This window comes from Asterias amurensis, chromosome 3 (genome assembly GCF_032118995.1).
Source record: "Asterias amurensis chromosome 3, ASM3211899v1".
Classification (NCBI taxonomy): Eukaryota; Metazoa; Echinodermata; class Asteroidea; order Forcipulatida; family Asteriidae; genus Asterias; species Asterias amurensis.
This window is the reverse complement of record NC_092650.1, coordinates 3,225,049-3,242,709: the sequence shown is the minus strand read 5'-3', so window position 1 is coordinate 3,242,709 and position 17,661 is coordinate 3,225,049. Positions and strand designations below refer to the sequence as shown.

The following is a 17,661-nucleotide window of genomic DNA, read 5'->3' as shown; positions in this document are numbered from 1 at the left end:
GAGACTTTAAAGTTCCAGATAACAAGTATGCGCAAATTACACCGTCTAAAGGAAACTTTAAATATGGACCGGTATCAAGCTGGCGAATCAGCTAAATGACAAGCTTCCTTAATACTGAAATAGTTCGGGGCAAAACCTGGCAACAGTATTAGCACACCACATACCTGAGCTGGGTAGGAATTTAGGAATTCAATCAAGTTAAAGCTGGAATCTTGTACAGCTAGCGCAGCAGTACGGATGACACCATGCACAGAGCGTTGAGACATCATCATTAGATTCATCAGCCAGATCTCGACGTTACCCTCAGCTTTAATTGGCTTCTCAAGCTGTAGGGGATAAAGGAGTATAAAGAGAAAAGGTCAGAATGATCAAACATAGATATTGGATAAAAAGTTCCAGATGTACTGTGGTGCAGCTGAAGAAAAAGACCTGTCACCCCATGAGTGTCGAGACTTGGGTTCAACGAGGAGAAACATGGAACTTGATCGAAGATTTCTTGACGGAGTGTAAACTTGAAGTAGTTCAGAAATATAGTGGGGAGCCTTGCCATTAAAAGCTATGTGGACAATGAGCATCAGCTTGAAGATGAGCCAGTGGGAGCCAGTGTGTGGTAGAGTGCCGACACGTTTATCTGTAGGTCGGTTTTTCTTTGTTCAACCCAAAGTTGTTTTAAAGTTACCCAGTCAGTTTCCCTAATATGTTTTACACCAATTCCTTAACTAACAACATATATCAGGCATAATATTTGTTTCTTTGAAAAAAAGTAGGAACATTTTATCGAGCCCAAGGGGCTGACCTACATGTACACATGGTGTAGGCTTTAATCGACCTTTCACAATTTTTCAGATGTTTCAAAGGAATATACCAACTAGAAATCAGACTAAAGAAGGGAAGAATATCGTGCCAGAATATTCCTAGTCTAATAGTTACGTAAATATGAGCCACTAGTCATCTTGTTAAGCCATTAATTCTCTTACCTCAATAGTCTCTCCTTCAGATGAGATGATAGCCAAGATCTGATCGTAACTCTTCTCATGAAACTTCACCATCTTAGTGTTATCAAAGATACTGAGAAGGTGAGCCTGGATGGTGTGAGAGTCTGAAGCCTGGCCGAGGATCTCGAGAAGGGCGGGGTCGGAGACGAAGAAGAATCTTGGGAACAACAGACGTTTCTTCTCAAGGTAACTGCAAGTCAAAGAAATTTGAAACACAAAACATGACTTCTTCAATATGAACTGTTGAAAAACAACTTTTAATCAATATCTAGTGAACATCATTCAAAATGAAATCATGCACTTTGCTTGATGTACTTGTTGCAATTGTATGCTTGACCCTTACCCTGTGAGTGACTTCTGACACAGCTCCAGCTGCTCTAGAAGATGAGGCAGCAATTGCCCCATGAACTCATCCCCAACGCAGCACTGAACGACGTTGGTGTTCTCATGAGCACGAACCATGATCTTCACCCAGGACTTGTCGATGTTGGAGAAACGTTTGGCTTCCTGTACAAGAAAGCAGGGAAGAAATAAACAAATGAAAGTTAGATACGTTTCAAAGCGAATATGATATAAAATTTGTCTGTTAATTATCGTGCCCCTTGTTGGCTTAGCCCCTGGCTACATTTCTTGCCTCATTCATTCTTCCTTCTGTCACTCGTCCTGGTCTGCAATCATCTAAATAAAGCCCCTAAACTTGTTGAGCCACACTCCAGAAGAACTTAGGGGGGGGGGAGGGCATTTGCTACAGCTGCTCCTTGTTTCTGGAATTTGTTACCACTGCATATTTAAACATCTTAAAGTACTTTTAAATCTCAGCTTAAGACTCATTTTGATGTCTCGGGCCTTTTCTCGCTCCTTGTAATATGATCGTCATTTTCCATGTATAAATTTGTAAGTTTTTTGTGTAAGTAATTTTACTGTATTCTTGCAGGGTATTATGCACTCTATCGGTGGATATGTGCGCGCTAAAAGTTTTGCTATTTTTATTATTATTAATAAGGAAACAGGTATTCAATTATTTATTTCTTGATACTTGATACTTGATGAAGTAATCCCTTTACAGCTGGCAAAAGCTAAACTGGGATGATGTGCTGTGCAAGACGCCGTGACCAGATTAGAAAATTAAAAACAATCAGTAATTATTTTATTTGAATAACTCCGTACCTTAGGTAGCTGTTTAGCGATGTCTCCTCCAACAAACACAGCTTCAAGATAAACCCATAGATTCTGTACTTGCATCCACTGCTCAATAATCTCACTGGTATTAGACAGGTTCTGTACCCATTGCTGAATACTCTTCTTGAACGGGGCGTTGTATCTGTCAAATATAAGACATTCGTTATAAGTAAAACTCATGTTATATTGCACTTAAATGTAGAACTGTCATTTAATTGGTGGAATATGTGTCATGTGTCATAATTTAGTTTGCCATGTATACTAATCTAAAAGTCAAAATTTTAAACAGGAGTTCGATATTGAAAAATAAAGGACACCTGGAACGCTTTGACCTTTGTTTATCTTCACTATCATCAGCTACCCGACGCCTTCCGCTCACCATGACATGCTATGGCGATCATGCTTTTTCAGGCCTAGCTCCAACACTTTGGAACAAGCTACCCACCCACATTCAAGCAGCTCCTTCATTGGACACTTTCAAACCATTACTTAAAACCCATCTGTTTTGTCAATCTGATTAGTCTGGTTTTAGAGCTTAGAAACATACGTATGAAGGCTCTTCAAATGTTGTACTTATTTTAATTATTATTTCACATCATAGTGAAGAAAGTTGAGCATCTCACCTGTTACTCAGTAGAGATCCTAAGACCATCAAACCATCTTCCATGAAGCTGATAATCTCAGTGATGTTGTCACCTCTGAGGAGCAGCTCTCCACGGTTCTTAAAGTTAGCAAAGATGATATCACGAGCGCTCCATTCAGCAATGACTGCCTTCAGTTTAGCCTCAATGTCTTTCTCTTTCACTGCCGATATACAGATGTCCTATACACCGTATGATACACAATATTAGTACACTATAAAAAAATCAACATTTGCAAACATACAAACGTTGACTTTTTTTTAGCAAACATGCACCTACTGTCTGCCCTAGGCCAAATTTCATAAAGACTGCAAGCACACCAATTTGCTAAGCGCAGAAAAGTACTATCCCTCAACAGAAACAGGTTGCCGGCCAAAACTACATTAAGTTTACATTGCTGTGACTGGTGCCTCACTCAATTTTCGCTTAGCAAAGAAATTTGCGAAGCAGTATTTTCTGTTAAACATCTTTGTGAAACTGGGCCCTGTCCGCCACTTTGAAAGACAAATTGTGCATCACTTTTTGAGTCAAAACACTCTTGGAAGTATGTATATACTACACCATTACAAATTCATTCTTTCTCTTCTCACAATAAACAAAAACGACTTTCAATTGTTGAGCATCAAACTGTGATGTTGACCATCATTTTCACATTATCAAAATTTGACTTTTTTCCTCAATTCTTACCTCGTATTTTTTGCACACATTTATTTCATTGCTGCCCTACATTTAAACTTACACATTTTACAAAGTTTTATAAATATATTCAAATTATGAGTAGTTTACAGTATTACTTAGTATCTTAGGATATGAAAGTTTACAATGATTTAGATAGTTATATATTAGGAAGCTTTTAAAGTAGGACAACAATTAGGTTAGGGTGAAGCAGAGGCTTTTGTGCCTTAACCTATGGACAGACAAACAACATAAAATACTATACAGAAGAAAGAAAACTGAAGACAGACTAGACAAACAAAATACACGACAGAGGCTAATGTATGATGGTGAGTAAGTTAACAATATACTTAAATAAACCTACCTCAATATCTTCCTTTGATTTGAGCAGCGGTGCTTCCATGATGTTCCTCAGGCAGAAGGACTCACTCTCCACTTCAAAGACATGACCCGTCGTATCGGCCATCCTCTGCCAATGGCGTGGTTTCATGGCCTTATTGGTCATGAGTTCCAGCAGGGGGCACGTCTCGTTGAAGTCGTCGATCGTATTCTTGAGATCATTAAAGGCCGGCCACTCCTTCAGGGCGCGGGGGAGCTTGCGACATCTTGTAAAAGACATTATTAACCGGTTTATATGGGAGTTTAAGGAAGGGGTTGTTGGTTGTTATCTCACTCAATAAGTTCATGAATACAATCATTGTTAATCTTAAGCTTTTTGGCTCTGTGGGCCTGAAGATTATAGGCAGTTATTATGCACAGCCTATGAGCTCGATAAATTTAATAATTAGGTTTTATTATCAAAAACCTCCTTCTGGCCATGTTTTGTTACACATTCAGTTTTTGATAAAAATAATTTTAATATTATGGATTATTCCGATTTTAAGTTGACATGACAATTTTGACTGTCATATTGAATCATTACCTAATGCTTTTGTACGAATTGTTTTCTAAGTCTCAATGCTTGCCAAACAAACCAATGAGGATTTACCATATCGTGTAAAATTTCGTCTTTCACACAAGAATTCGTTTCAGTTAACAGCAGCTTAATGTTGTTGTTCATAAACAAAAAGTGACCAATGTACAGAAATTCAGTCCATGCTTGGTTAATTGGATTAGTTATGTATTTGGTTAAAAGAGATTGGATTAGTCATGTATTTGGTTTAATAGAGATTAGATTAATATTGTATTTGGTTTAATAGAGATTGGATTAGTTATGTATTTGGATAATTGAGATTGGATTAGTTATGTATTTGGTTCATTGAGATTGGATTAGTAAATGGATTGGTAATGTATAGTTAATTGAGGTTGGATTAGTAATGTTATTTGGTTAATAGTAGATGTCTTTATGAAGATGTCACAGGCATCCACCACACACAGAGGGAAGTGTTAGGTCTTAGGTTAAAGGTTAAAGGTTAGGGGGAGGGAGATGAAACAATCAAAATCCATGCTGATGAAAATCAAACATCTGTACAAAAAACAAACAAAACTGAACACACAAGTTTAAAACTTCATTTTGTGGGGATATAGTGACTATTGTGTAGCACACATACATGTACGTGCAGGTCATATACAAATATCTGCAACAGCTTGAAATGCATCATGCAAGGCGTGAACCAATGAACAGCATGAGATGTTTGAACACGACTCCAGATGTTTAAATACATTCATAAACAATCTCATGTTGAAATTTCTCCAAAATTTGTGGGTACGTAAACAGAACAAAACATTTAGAACAATATGAAAATTATTTACACAAACACAAGAAACATGATTAGTAATAAGATTTCAAAAGAAATTAACATAAATAAAAAACACATTCAGAACAATATGACGAGTAGTAACACAAATGTAAGAAACTTGAAAAGTTTTCACAAGACTGTGTTAAAAAAAAAAAAATTTAAAGTCAGAACAATACGCAAGTCTTAAAACAAACACAAGAAACAAGGTTAGTAACAAGTTTTTGAAAGACTGCCTTTAAAGGCAGTGGACACTATTGGTAATTACTCAAAATAACTATTAGCATAAAACCTTTCTTGATGACGAGTAATGGGGAGAGGTTGATGGGGTATAAAACATTGTGAGAAACAGCTCCCTCTGAAGTGCCATAGTTTTCGAGAAAGAAGTAATTTTCCACAAATTTGATTTCGAGACCTCAGATTTAGGACTTGAGGTCTCGAAATCAACCATCTAAACGCACACAACTTTGTGTGACATGGGTGTTTTTTCTTTCATTATTATCTCGCAAGTTCAATGACCGATTGAGCTCAAATTTTCACAGGTTTGTTATTTTATGCCTATGTTGAGATACACCAACTGTGAAGGCTGGTCTTTGACAATTACCAATAGTGTCCACTGCCTTTAAAAAAGAAAACAAAAAATATTCAGAATAATATGACGAGTACTTTGCACAATGACAAGAAACGTGATTGGTAAGAAGCTTTCAACACGAAACCACTGAAACCAAAGTGAACACAATTCGACATGATTGCAGACTGACTGATTAGTTCAAGTATCCAGCACAATAATTACTCAAAATAATTATTAGCATAAAACCTCACTTGATTACGAGTAATGGGGAGAGGTTGATGGTATAAAACATTGTGAGAAACGGCTAGCACACAACTTCGTGTGACAAGGGTGTTTTTTCTTTCATTATTATCTTGCAACTTTGACGACCAATTGAGCTCAAATTTTCACATATTTTATTTTATGCATATGTTGAGCTAAACTGAGTGAGAAGACTGGTCTTTGACAATTACCAATAGTGTCCACTACCTTTAATATTACATACCTGTTCTGAAACTCAATCAACTCTTGGTTAATCTTCTCAATGTCCACATCGGCCCACAAGATGTCATAATATCCATTCACTCGATCGATGACGTCGTTGTAAAGTCCGTACAGCTTCTGAAGAAGGTTCAACTCCTTCTTGATCTGTAAGAGCTCGGGATATTCGGTGACGGATAAACCGAAAAGCTCTTCTCCTCCGGTGTAGGTGGTGTACTTTCTGAAGAGGGTGTCGAAGCGATTCTGATAGATCACTAAACGATCGCTGGCTTCTTTCGGTAGGAGCCCGGTTGCCATGGGTCCAACCTAGCGATAAACGAAATAAAAAAGAAAGGATTTGAAGAGAATGCACGAAAAAGCAAATCATAATACTACTGTGGAGTCTTCTTTTATCTTCACTTCTCATAACAACGACTAGTTCTTATATAGCACATTTTACAATAACCATCTCAATGCGCTTTACATTAGTGCCCTGGTCGTTGGGTCAATAACATTCCTTTAATCTTTCTCAGCTCCCTGGGGAGTATACAACCTCAGCTGTCATGCGCTCAGAAGGCTTTTTCAAACACAATATCAACCTCTACCCTCGCAGATACCCATTTATACCCCTAGGTGAAAAGAAGCATTTATAGTGAAGCATCTTGCTCAAAGACACGTGGCACAACCAGGATTCAAACCAACACTCTGATAACATAAACCACCGGAAGTTGAATTTGATGCTCTTAACCACTCAGCCATAGACCTTTTCCGCAAATACCCAATGGTGCAAGCGCTAACTGTTAAACGAGGTACATGCTGGTCTAGCTAGAGATCAATATTGAGCGCTACCTAGACCAGCATGCACCTCATTCCAAGCCTACAGCCCAATACCGAATATTTGCGATAAGGTCTACTATGAAACCCTACATTCAGAAAACTGAAGTATTACTTGAAGTTTACGACAACAATAAAAGGCAGTGGACACTATTGGTAATTTAGCATAAAACTTACTAGGTAACGAGTAATGGAGAGCTGTTGATAGTATAAAAGATTGTGAGAAACGGCTCCCTCTGAGGTAACGTAGTTTTTGAGAAAGAAGTAATTTTCCACGAATTTGATTTCAAGACATCGGATTAAAAATTTGAGGTCTCGAAATCAAGCATCTGAAAGGACACAACTTTGTGTGACAAAGGAACTTTTTCTTTCATTATTATCTCGCAACTTCGACGACCAATTTAGCTCAAATTTTCACAGGTTTATTATTTTATGCATATGTTGAGATACACTAAGTGAGAAGACTGGTCTTTGACAACTACCAATAGTGTCCAGTGTCTTTAAATAAAAAAATATCTTACATCATGATAATCTGAGTAGAATGTACCACAGTCTGTGACAAAATCCTCGACATCGCTAAGCAAGCCACCGCGGAAGTCTGGTTGGATCTTTAGTAGGTAGTGAGACATCTCAATGGATTGGGCGGCAACTCGCTCCCAGGAGTAACGCAATGTGTCCACCTTCTCCGCATCTTCTTTGGCAACGAGGAGTTCATACTTGTTGAGAAGGGCGTAGGATTCCTGAGAATGATGAGAAGGAATGAAGTAAAATAATTATGTAATGGAATCATTTATAGGATATTATTATTTTTGATATCCTTGGTTTTTCAATCAGATTAGTTGCTATGTATTTTGTTTGTATGTTTGGTTTGTATGGCGTATGTTTGGTTTGTATGGCGTATAAAATAACAATAGAAATAACAAAAATAAATAACTTAACACTTACCTTTGTCTACATTCTTTAAGTGTTTTACTGTTAGGTTAACAGTTCTTCCTTTTTTCCTCTCATGGGGGATTCGTTGCGTTTTTTAGGGGTTCATGGAATACCTGTTTATGCTTACTGTTGTTTTATATATTTCGGTCTGTTCATTGGCTGCTTGGTTTACTTTTTTTCATCATAAAGCGCCTTGAACGTCATTTCAGGCAGATTTTGGCGCTATATAAATGCTTTTTATTATGACTATTGTTATTATCATTACCTCAATTGGTCCTATCTCCATATCAATACGGATCTCATTCTCTCGGACTTCTTTCAGAGACAACATAACCAGACGAATGTCATCTAAATCCTTGACTGGTCGATTCAATCTCTTGGATACTTCATCGATGAATTCAAAGATGTCTTCCATCATGTTGCGGTATTTATCGTTGCAGGCTCGGCTGAAGGCAAGTTGCCAAGCGCGGGTCTCTGTCGTCAAGGCTAGCTTCAGATTCTCTGAACAAAGGTCAAAGTTTAAACATTCAAGCCATTATTATAGACCTTTTTATCGCACAGTCACAGCCCAAAATTTTGCAAACCGAGGTTGGAGAACTATGGAAAGCCATAAATGCAAAAGCAAAAACAGATAGCCACAGTTAGTAACAATGTCACACAACTATTCAAAAATAGTGTTGAATTTGTTGGAAACAAAACAACAAATCCTGTGAGATATCTTATTTAATTGAAAGTTGGCAACAAAAATTGAAATTTTTTGCTAACATTCGGCTGTCCATGCCAACCAGCGCGGTTTGTTTATCAACAATCGAAAGGTATATAGGAAAAAAATAGCTGCTGCAAGTTGCTTACCAAACAAAAGAACTAAGGTACAAATGCAAACAATAGTTAATGACCTGATGTTTCAACCTAGCAGAGTCTTTCTCATAAACGGGTATGCTGGTGTGAAAGAAACGAAAAGAGAGACAGGCAGAAAACATGTAGAAAAAGCAAAGAGATGAATAGTTAAGGAGTCAAAGGGAGGGTGTAAGAAACGCCATTGACCACTTTTTGCATCAAGAATATGGGGTGACACAACTTTGTGTCAAATTATGAAAAGATTGATGTTGTCTGAAAGTAGTCCGTCAGTCAAACTCACCTGTGAATAAAGCAATGGCTCCTACATTATAGAACTCAGGCTCAGCTTCTATCTCTGCCTCAAGCTCGCTGTAATGAAGCAACATCGTCTGGAAGTCGCCCAGCTTAGGTCCCCCTGCTAGAAACTCCTCCAGAGTCTCGGTACGTTCCTTCTGCCAGATGGGGTGGTAGTGGGCAAACTTCTCCAGTGCGGTGGTGACTTCTTTCTTTGTGGAATTGACGCAGGTGGAGAGGAGAGAGACCAGTTTGGCAATCTCTTTATTCTCGCTGACGCTCTTGAAGTAGTTCTTGGTTGGTGCAGCGGGGGTGATGGCCTGTACTGGAGCATCCTCTTTGCCTGGTGAGGATGAAATAGAACAAAATCAATTTCACAAATTTGTTTCCATTTTGGAATGATCGTCTTTACAAGAGCTTAGGATCAGGGCCCAATTTCACAGAGATACTTATAAAATAGAGAATATTGCTTAAGCAATGTATGCTCAGCACCCTTTAACAGGAAACCAGTCACAAATTGTACATATGAAATCTGATTTTGGTTGGTACATGTAACCTATTTCTGGAAACCAATATTACTTCTGAGAACAAACCGCCTCTTCTCAGAGCCAACACTCCCTCAAAAGAGATTTACTACATGGTTGTACCCGCAAGTTTACTATTACTTATAGTAGATGTTAAATTTTGCATCAGGGATAAAGAATACTAATTTTTGTTTTTTACCCATACATCGATGTGTGTTAGCACTGTATACTCAGTACTTTCCCCGAGTCCTGTGAAAAAATATCACAGGCATTTTACTCGGGTGGGATTCGAACCCACGACCCTTGCAATTCTAGAGCAGTGTCTTACCAACTAGACTACCGAGGTTGCCCGGCAGCTAGAGGCAGTTACTTATAGGTTATTCTTATAATTGTCAATGATATAGTACCTCCTTTGCGTGTTGCGATGTCACTACGAGAGCTTTCAGATGCAGCCATACTGGAGATACTACTTCGTCTTCCTTGATCCCCCAGAGCTAAAGCTCTCAAGTCAGCTTCCTGCCTAGCCTGTTAGCATAAACAACATCAAACAAGTTTAGCATAGGTCTGGGTGCTACTTTTTAATCTTAAGGCTAGGTCACACCAAACTAGTTCTCAAAACGTCCGAACTCATCCCAAAAAAAATCGTAAAACGGGTTTGGTCTGGCTAAAACGTATAGCTTTGGTTGGAAAAGTCTATAGAGTGACCCTCTAGTCAGTTAAATTCAGGTAACGAAATGCGTCTGAAAGTGCAACAAACGGACCTGGTCTGTGTGCACACATACACCCAAAATGAAAGCAAAATAATAAATCAACATTACGAATGAGTTATTAACATATCCCGACAGTCTACTGGCTGTAGTACATGATGGTGTTCGGGTAAGTATGACAGGGGCGGGGCATAGGAGGATTAAAGGGGAAAGGCCAAGTACACATAGATGGCACTTGTTAAAATTTCAAAAACATAAAAGGAAATCAGCTGATCAGCAGAAAAGTTGCAAGCCTGATAAAGTAAATAAGTTTTAAGAAAACTTTGAAAGTCGAGAGGTTGGTAGAAAATATGTTATATATAAGTTTGAAAAAGATAATGAAGTAATGAAGACTAGTCTGACTAGCTAAAATATTGTATACCTTTGACTTGCGTTCTTTGTTCCATTGGGCAAGAGCCTTGGCCACTCCAAGCACCAATTGAGCAGCCTTATTAACAGCTTGCTGTACCTCGTCCAAAGCAGGTTGCATGATGATGTTAGGAATAGCTAGAGTCACATTACAACGAAAGAATGGACTGTCCTTCTTCTGGCCGTCACTCCGCTGAATGTCTAAAGAAAACAAAGAATCATCTAAAATTATATCGGCAGTCAGGTCAGGAAAAAAGAATGAAATGACTGAAGTAATGTTGTAAAAATAAACATACAGCATTAGGTTTTTTTGCAGAAAATGTTTTGCCACTTTTGTTGAATGTTTATCAAAAAAAAAAACTAGGTTGAAGGCACTGGACAAAGACAAACAATTTTCAAAGACAAGTATTCTCATTTGGTGTATCCCAACATATGCATCAACTAACAAATCTGTGAATATACTCAATTGGTCATCAGTGTTGCAAGAGAATAAAAAAAGAAAAAAATTCCTTGTTGCACAAGTTTGTGTTTCAGATTCCTAATAAAAGGCTTCAGGCCTTAAGTCTTTTAAAAGAATTATTTGAGTGAGAAATTACCTCTTTCTCAAAAACTATGTGACTTCAGAGGGAGCCGTTTCTCATAATGTTCTACACTATCAAAAGCTCTCCATTACTCTTTACCAAGTAAGTTTTTTATGCTAACAATTATTTTGAATAATTACCCAAAGTGTCCAGTGCCTTTTAACCAAGTTAAACTCTACATAAAGAAAGTAGATACCAATGTAATTGAGGTGTGAGCTGCTGGTAACCCTCTTGCGGATCGAGTCGAGTGTCTGTCTAGTAACCTTCAACAGAGCGTCCAAGTTACGATGATTGAAATGAGCCAAGAGTTCCTGAGCAACCTCTTCTAGATTCTCTCGCATTTCCCTCTTTCGACGTGCCACGTTGACTGCCGCGGCGGAGTGAGTACGAGATCTTCCGGCACTTCCTTGACTGCGGGAAAGACTACGAGCGCTTAGACGAGACGGAGTGGGACTGGATCTCCTCTTCTCACCATCTGCAAAAATTAAAAGGATTGTGACAAGTTTTTATTCGATTGAGCTCCGAATCGGTTTGAGTCAGGCACTGTCGTCCTCATTTCAATCTTGAAACATGGGATGAGGGGAAAATACCATGTTTCATTTATTTCACTTCTGTGGTGATTATGCACAATACCAAATTCTGAGTCTGTTACTTTGCCACAACACCTGGTAAACCATTACATGGTGCTATGTAAAAGGAGTAGGTCTCATAATTCAAACACAGTCCCTGAGACTTTGCAGGAAAATACTGTATGTTAAAGAGCCTTGAGCGTCACTGAGTGACGGATATGTGTGCTATATAAGAAGCCACTATAAATAATAATAATAATAATAATAATTATATAGCACTTAATACCAGGTTTCTAAGCGCTGAACAAGAAGTGTATGATAACAAAAAAAAATAAAAAATTAAAAGTGGGATGAAACAGCAGAAACAGAACAGTTAGATGGATTTAAATAAGTGTGTTTCTATAGAGCGGTTTTATATGAGTCCAGTGTAGTGGAGCGCGGATAAGAACAGAAAGATTGTTTCAAAGAGTGGTAGTGGTGATTTATTATTATTGTCTTACTTTCTTCAGTCACATCTTTCTCTTTCTCTTCCTCCTCCTCTTCCTCTTCATCATCTTCCTCTTCATAGCTCATTAGCATATTAATGAGCTCGTTAGCGGCCTCCTCTACTTGGGTGCTCTTGTTCTGCAGTGTGATTGCTCCATGGTTGCACAGCTCCTATAATTAACAAAACACAAACCCTAGGATTGGAAACTTTGCACGGATGAAGTACAACTAAGAGTGCGGTTACACCATATGGATACCTCTTTTTGAGTAGTGTTAGTTCTACAGAAAGATGTTTTAGAAGTAGAATCTAATGATCCACACAAGTATGCCTCAAAATTTAACGTTATTTCCTTATACGTCGTAAACTAACATGGCACTCCAATTTGTGGAGTCAAATTTTTGACTCTCCAAAATGGGCCATATTGTTACTTTAAGTCTCGTTATTCTTATTATTTATTAACCTGTGTGTTTTGCAGAAACTGGTCAATAGTCCATGGTTCATCCTCTGGTAGTTCACACAGTGTAGTGGTACTCATCTCAAACAGGACAGCATTGATTCTGAATTGACATAAATCATTGGCTCTGTCCATCAGAAGCTCAAGTTCACCTAAGAACAAACAACAAATAAATATTTATAAACAACAACTCAATATTTACAAACAACAAATCTTATTTATCATCAGTTTTTGATCAATCTTCATCTGCTTCAAATTAATGATGTTTATATTGCTTGACAATGGACCTTTAGCATTGACGTCACCAAGCCGCCATCGTAGAGGTAAACTGATGATGGTGAAACAATGGAAACGCACTGATTTGTACGCTCTGCGCACAGGACTGGCCAATGAACATCTTTCTTTTGACCTCTAAGCGAGGGCGCCCTACTCAAATGACGTCATATGCATAAGGTCAATTCAGGACAAACCCAAAGTTTAAAACATTGTGACCAGACCTGCTCTGGAGTATCGTAGTTTTTGAGAAAGAGGTAATTTCTCACTAAAATAGTTGAATCTGAGAAAGACTTCAGGCCTGAAGCCTTTCTCAAGCATCTGAAAGCACACACAGTGCAACAAGTATTTTTTTTCTTTCATTAATCTCTTGCAACTTCGATGACCAATTGAGCCCTAAATTGTCACAGATTAGTTCTTTGAGGTGTCCAGTCCCTTTAAATAATGTGATGTACTTACCAAGTGAAGAGTAGACTGCATCTACATAGCTCTCAATGTTCATACTGGTCCATGATAGCATCGTCAAACCAGGCTCAATAACACTGTCTAGTTTACTGATATGTGGAACCATGAGAGGTTCAAAGACGGGTTGAATCTTGGCGCGAACACGCTTGTTCTCCTCCATCACCATCTAATCATAATAATATTCCAATTGTTTACATTATCAAGGGCAAACTTTAAAGGTAAACACCTTCAGTTATAAAACAGTCTTCCTGAGGTTGTCAAACAGGGTGAAACATATCTGTTTACTTTGTATAAATGTTTATTATCCCTTCACAGCGCATAGAGACCTCATGGTGATATTTTGTATATAACAACAACAAAATTATCAAAATGATTATTATTAAAACCATCCAACCAACCTTGTAATGGAAACCATTTGAACTTTATTACATTTTATGAAATGTTGTTTCTAAGGCTGTGTAAAATTTTTACATCTTTTAAGACAAACTTTGAATGGCTTCAGATGAATCAAATAATTTGTGGACAAACTTGGAAAACACCATAAATAGAAAAAACAACAATATACTGAAAGGTAGCCCCTAGGACTCGAGTTTATACAAACCTTTAACTTGTTGAAGTTATTCTTGAATGTTCCCTGCTTCTGGCGTATTGCTCTTGCAGCAAGAGGAATTTCAAGACCAAGTCGACTCATACATTCAGTCTCTCTGATCAAGGTCAAGATTTGGGGGTCAAAGTTCACAAAGAGTTCGGCCGTCTCTGGGTGACTGACAAGGAGAGAGGCATGGAGACCAGATTTGATCGCTTCAACCTGCAAACAGGAAAGAATGCGTTTATTACTTATTACTTCATTAAAATATAAAAACCCAACAATCGTACTCAAGAAAGATTGCTTTAAAAACTCACTACAAAAATTGAATTGTTTTTATTTTTGAAATTTTATAAACCACTCGGAAAACTGACTGGGTACATTTTAAATAATTTGGGGTTGAACAAAGAAAAGTTGACTAGAGCAAGATTTAAACTAACGACCTCTGGAAACGTGCCTGCGCTCTACCAACTGAGCTATCTAGCCCTATGTTGGCGGTCTCTTTTAATTGTCAATATCTTTGTTCGGGGTGCCAGTCAGAAGCCGTATATAATCAGTGACTGCCTTGTAGCCAGGCATCCCACCCAAATTACAATACAACCTGAGAATTGAAACAGATTGCATGTTTATCCATACAATCCATTCCTGCTTTGTACAATACTGCTCTTTTTATAGCATCAAAATTGCAATATGTTTTTATTACATTCATGAATTCCAAATTCAAATATTAACAACAAGTTTTTAACAATATTTTTAAACCTTTTTAAAAGTAAATGAAAGGACTGACCTGTCTAAGCCAAGCACGATGATACAAGACTTCAAACTCCATCAAGACTTTAGCGAGCTTGTTATAATTCTTGATGATGCGCTTTGCCTCCGCGCCTTGAAGTAGATGCGGCATCGTCTGGAACACCTCCATCGGTTCTTGGATGCGTTGGAACATCTGTCTAGCCCAGGTGATCTTACCCGCTATCGGAGGCAAGTCACGCGCTACCGGGGGATCGTTCTTGTGGCGCTGGTAGTTGCGCGATGTATTCTCAATCTCGCGCCCGAAGCGAGATAGAATTTGAGAGTATTTTTCGGTGATGCCGAGATTCGGTATGGTTAACCTGGCAGGGGAAAAAGAGTGGAGGAATTATATGAAAGAACTGTCATGCAAAATCAATGACAAATACATTAAATCTTTAAAGACACTGGACACTATTGGTAATTGTCAAAGACCAGTCTTCTCACTTGCTGTATCTCAACAAATGCATAAAATAACACACCTGTGAAAATTTGAGCTCAATCGGTCATCAAAGTTGCGAGATAATAATGAAAGAAAAAACACCATTGTCACACGAAGTTGTGTGCTTTCACATGCTTGATTTCGAGACCTCAATTTCTTAATCTGAGGTCTTGAAATCAAATTCCTGGGGAAATTACTTATTTCTCGAAAACTACATCACTTCAGAGGGAGCCGTTTCTCACAATGTTTTATACTATCAACCTCTCCCCATTACTCGTTACCAAGTAAGGTTTTATGATAATAATTATTTTGAGTAACTGAGTAATGACCAATAGTGTCCACTGCCTTTTAGGAGAGCAAGCTTTTCTATCTCAATCAATCACTAATTGCAGTCAATTATGACTACAGTAAAGATGTTCATTTTACAATTTATGGATGAAAAATGGATTACCTTTCAAATTTCTTGATGAGCTGTAGAGCCCTGAGAACATTGTAGATCTTGTCAAATGTGTTGTCCATAAATGTCTTTATCTGGGTCTATTGCAAAAAAAAATATATAATCAAAATGGTCATTGATGGCTGAAGTGTATTAATCTTCTTAAAACCACAGGCCTTGGAATTACTTGCAGGCCACGGAAGCCATGGCTTCTGTTGCCCAGGTCTTAGCCTTGGTGCCCCTTCAAAAGTTTCCTAATGACCGTGATTTTCCAATGGAAGTGCCCTTTGCAAGATGAAATGGCCTTGCCCACTCAAAGATGACATTCCAGCCCTGGTGCCTGTCATGAATTTAAGTGAATTTGAAAGCAACAAACGTGTATGACGTGCCATCATTTGCCTGTTGCCAAAGTATGTATTACCAATGTTCGTCTGCAAAACATTTCAGGGGACCAGTCACATACAATAGCAATTTCACTGTTGTTTGGCTGGCAACCTGTCTTTTCTAATAAACTATTTTCTTTGCTTAGCAAACCTGAGTTGAAACAGATAAGCATACTTGAAACATCCCTGAAAAATCAACCGTTTATTAAAATTTACCTGAAGCTCTCCGATGCTGCGCTTGAAATCTTGATAATCGATGTCGTAATCAGTCTTCCGTTGATCCAAAAGATCATAAGGTTTCTTCTTCATTGAAGTGTAGATCACTGTGAACTTGTTGGCCAAGATTTCCATACCTGCAAGAATGAAATAAGTCAAGAAATAAATTAGCCTTTTAACTTGACAAAACTAGCATTTTGTTTTTTAGAATAGCCACGTTGCTTTTAATACTAGACAGGTGACATTCGATCATTTTTTTAAATCTAAATGTTATTTATTAGGTAATTGAACAGAGAAAGATTTACTAAAGATGGGTTACAATTGACTTCCAGTAACATAAAACTTCTCATCATTTATTAATTTTTGGGGAAATGGAAGCGAAACGGTAATTTGATCATAGAGGCTCGTAACTTTTATTGATCACGACTAGAAGGAAACAGGTGAATAAAATTTCACTTTGTGTTTTGTAGCAAGCTGTTGTGTTTCCAGTAACTGAATTTGTATTTAATGAAATTCTCCTAGACTTTTATTCCTTTTGGAAGTGGGAGTGAAAAAGTAATTTGCATGTAGAGGTTTGTCACTTTTATTGTTCTCGACGTGAAGGAAACAGATGAATAAAATTTCACTCTTGTCACAAGATTTTATGTTTCCTTGAAATTTGTAATTAAATGAATGACATGCGTTCCCGGGGATCACTTTCTATTATCCTCATCAAAAGAAATCAGGTGGATTTATTTCTAAAAGATTGATCACATCTCTGACAGTTCTTGTCGATGTATTTCCTTACAGCAGGTGCCTAATCAATCAGCTATTGTGAGGGATAATTAATCAATACATCATTAGCAGATGCAGTTCCCCCCAATGATTATGAATTATCCGTTAGTTTCCCTAATGCATCATCACACTTTGACATGTCAAGACTTGCCAGCAGTTCTACCAATTGATATAGATTGCTTAATAACATACTGGAATTAGCACAGCGACACACTGTTTTTACTTTTATATGAATAAGTATTTTTGACAGTTAACCATTCATTCAAAATTAACTTTATTTCCATACTTCATGGAAAAAAAAGAGTACAAACAATGTTTTATAAGGAATAACCAATAAACAAGGCTATATAATGAGGGTGAGAGAAACATAAATAGCGTATGGAGGCATCATCTGGAAGCCGAGGCTTATATATAGG

The 17,661-nt window shown here is 37.8% G+C and overlaps 1 protein-coding gene across 3 annotated transcripts in view; it reads right to left on the bottom strand.

Annotated features, from left to right (window-relative positions):
- LOC139935292 (dynein axonemal heavy chain 5-like) overlaps positions 1–17,661 on the bottom strand; it is a 74,631-nt gene that overhangs the window by 40,428 nt on the left and 16,542 nt on the right. For all 3 annotated transcript variants that reach the window (XM_071929810.1, XM_071929812.1, XM_071929811.1), the window contains 20 exons: positions 16,472–16,608; positions 15,888–15,973; positions 14,996–15,317; positions 14,224–14,430; positions 13,617–13,788; positions 12,891–13,036; positions 12,444–12,600; positions 11,571–11,849; positions 10,807–10,994; positions 10,086–10,203; positions 9,162–9,497; positions 8,289–8,524; positions 7,612–7,830; positions 6,282–6,583; positions 3,855–4,095; positions 2,798–2,997; positions 2,163–2,316; positions 1,339–1,502; positions 978–1,185; positions 165–326 (listed from right to left, as the gene is read on the bottom strand). In XM_071929810.1, the coding sequence (XP_071785911.1) occupies positions 165–326; positions 978–1,185; positions 1,339–1,502; positions 2,163–2,316; positions 2,798–2,997; positions 3,855–4,095; positions 6,282–6,583; positions 7,612–7,830; positions 8,289–8,524; positions 9,162–9,497; positions 10,086–10,203; positions 10,807–10,994; positions 11,571–11,849; positions 12,444–12,600; positions 12,891–13,036; positions 13,617–13,788; positions 14,224–14,430; positions 14,996–15,317; positions 15,888–15,973; positions 16,472–16,608 (4,034 nt within the window). The remainder of the gene's footprint in view (positions 1–164; positions 327–977; positions 1,186–1,338; positions 1,503–2,162; positions 2,317–2,797; positions 2,998–3,854; positions 4,096–6,281; positions 6,584–7,611; positions 7,831–8,288; positions 8,525–9,161; positions 9,498–10,085; positions 10,204–10,806; positions 10,995–11,570; positions 11,850–12,443; positions 12,601–12,890; positions 13,037–13,616; positions 13,789–14,223; positions 14,431–14,995; positions 15,318–15,887; positions 15,974–16,471; positions 16,609–17,661) is intronic.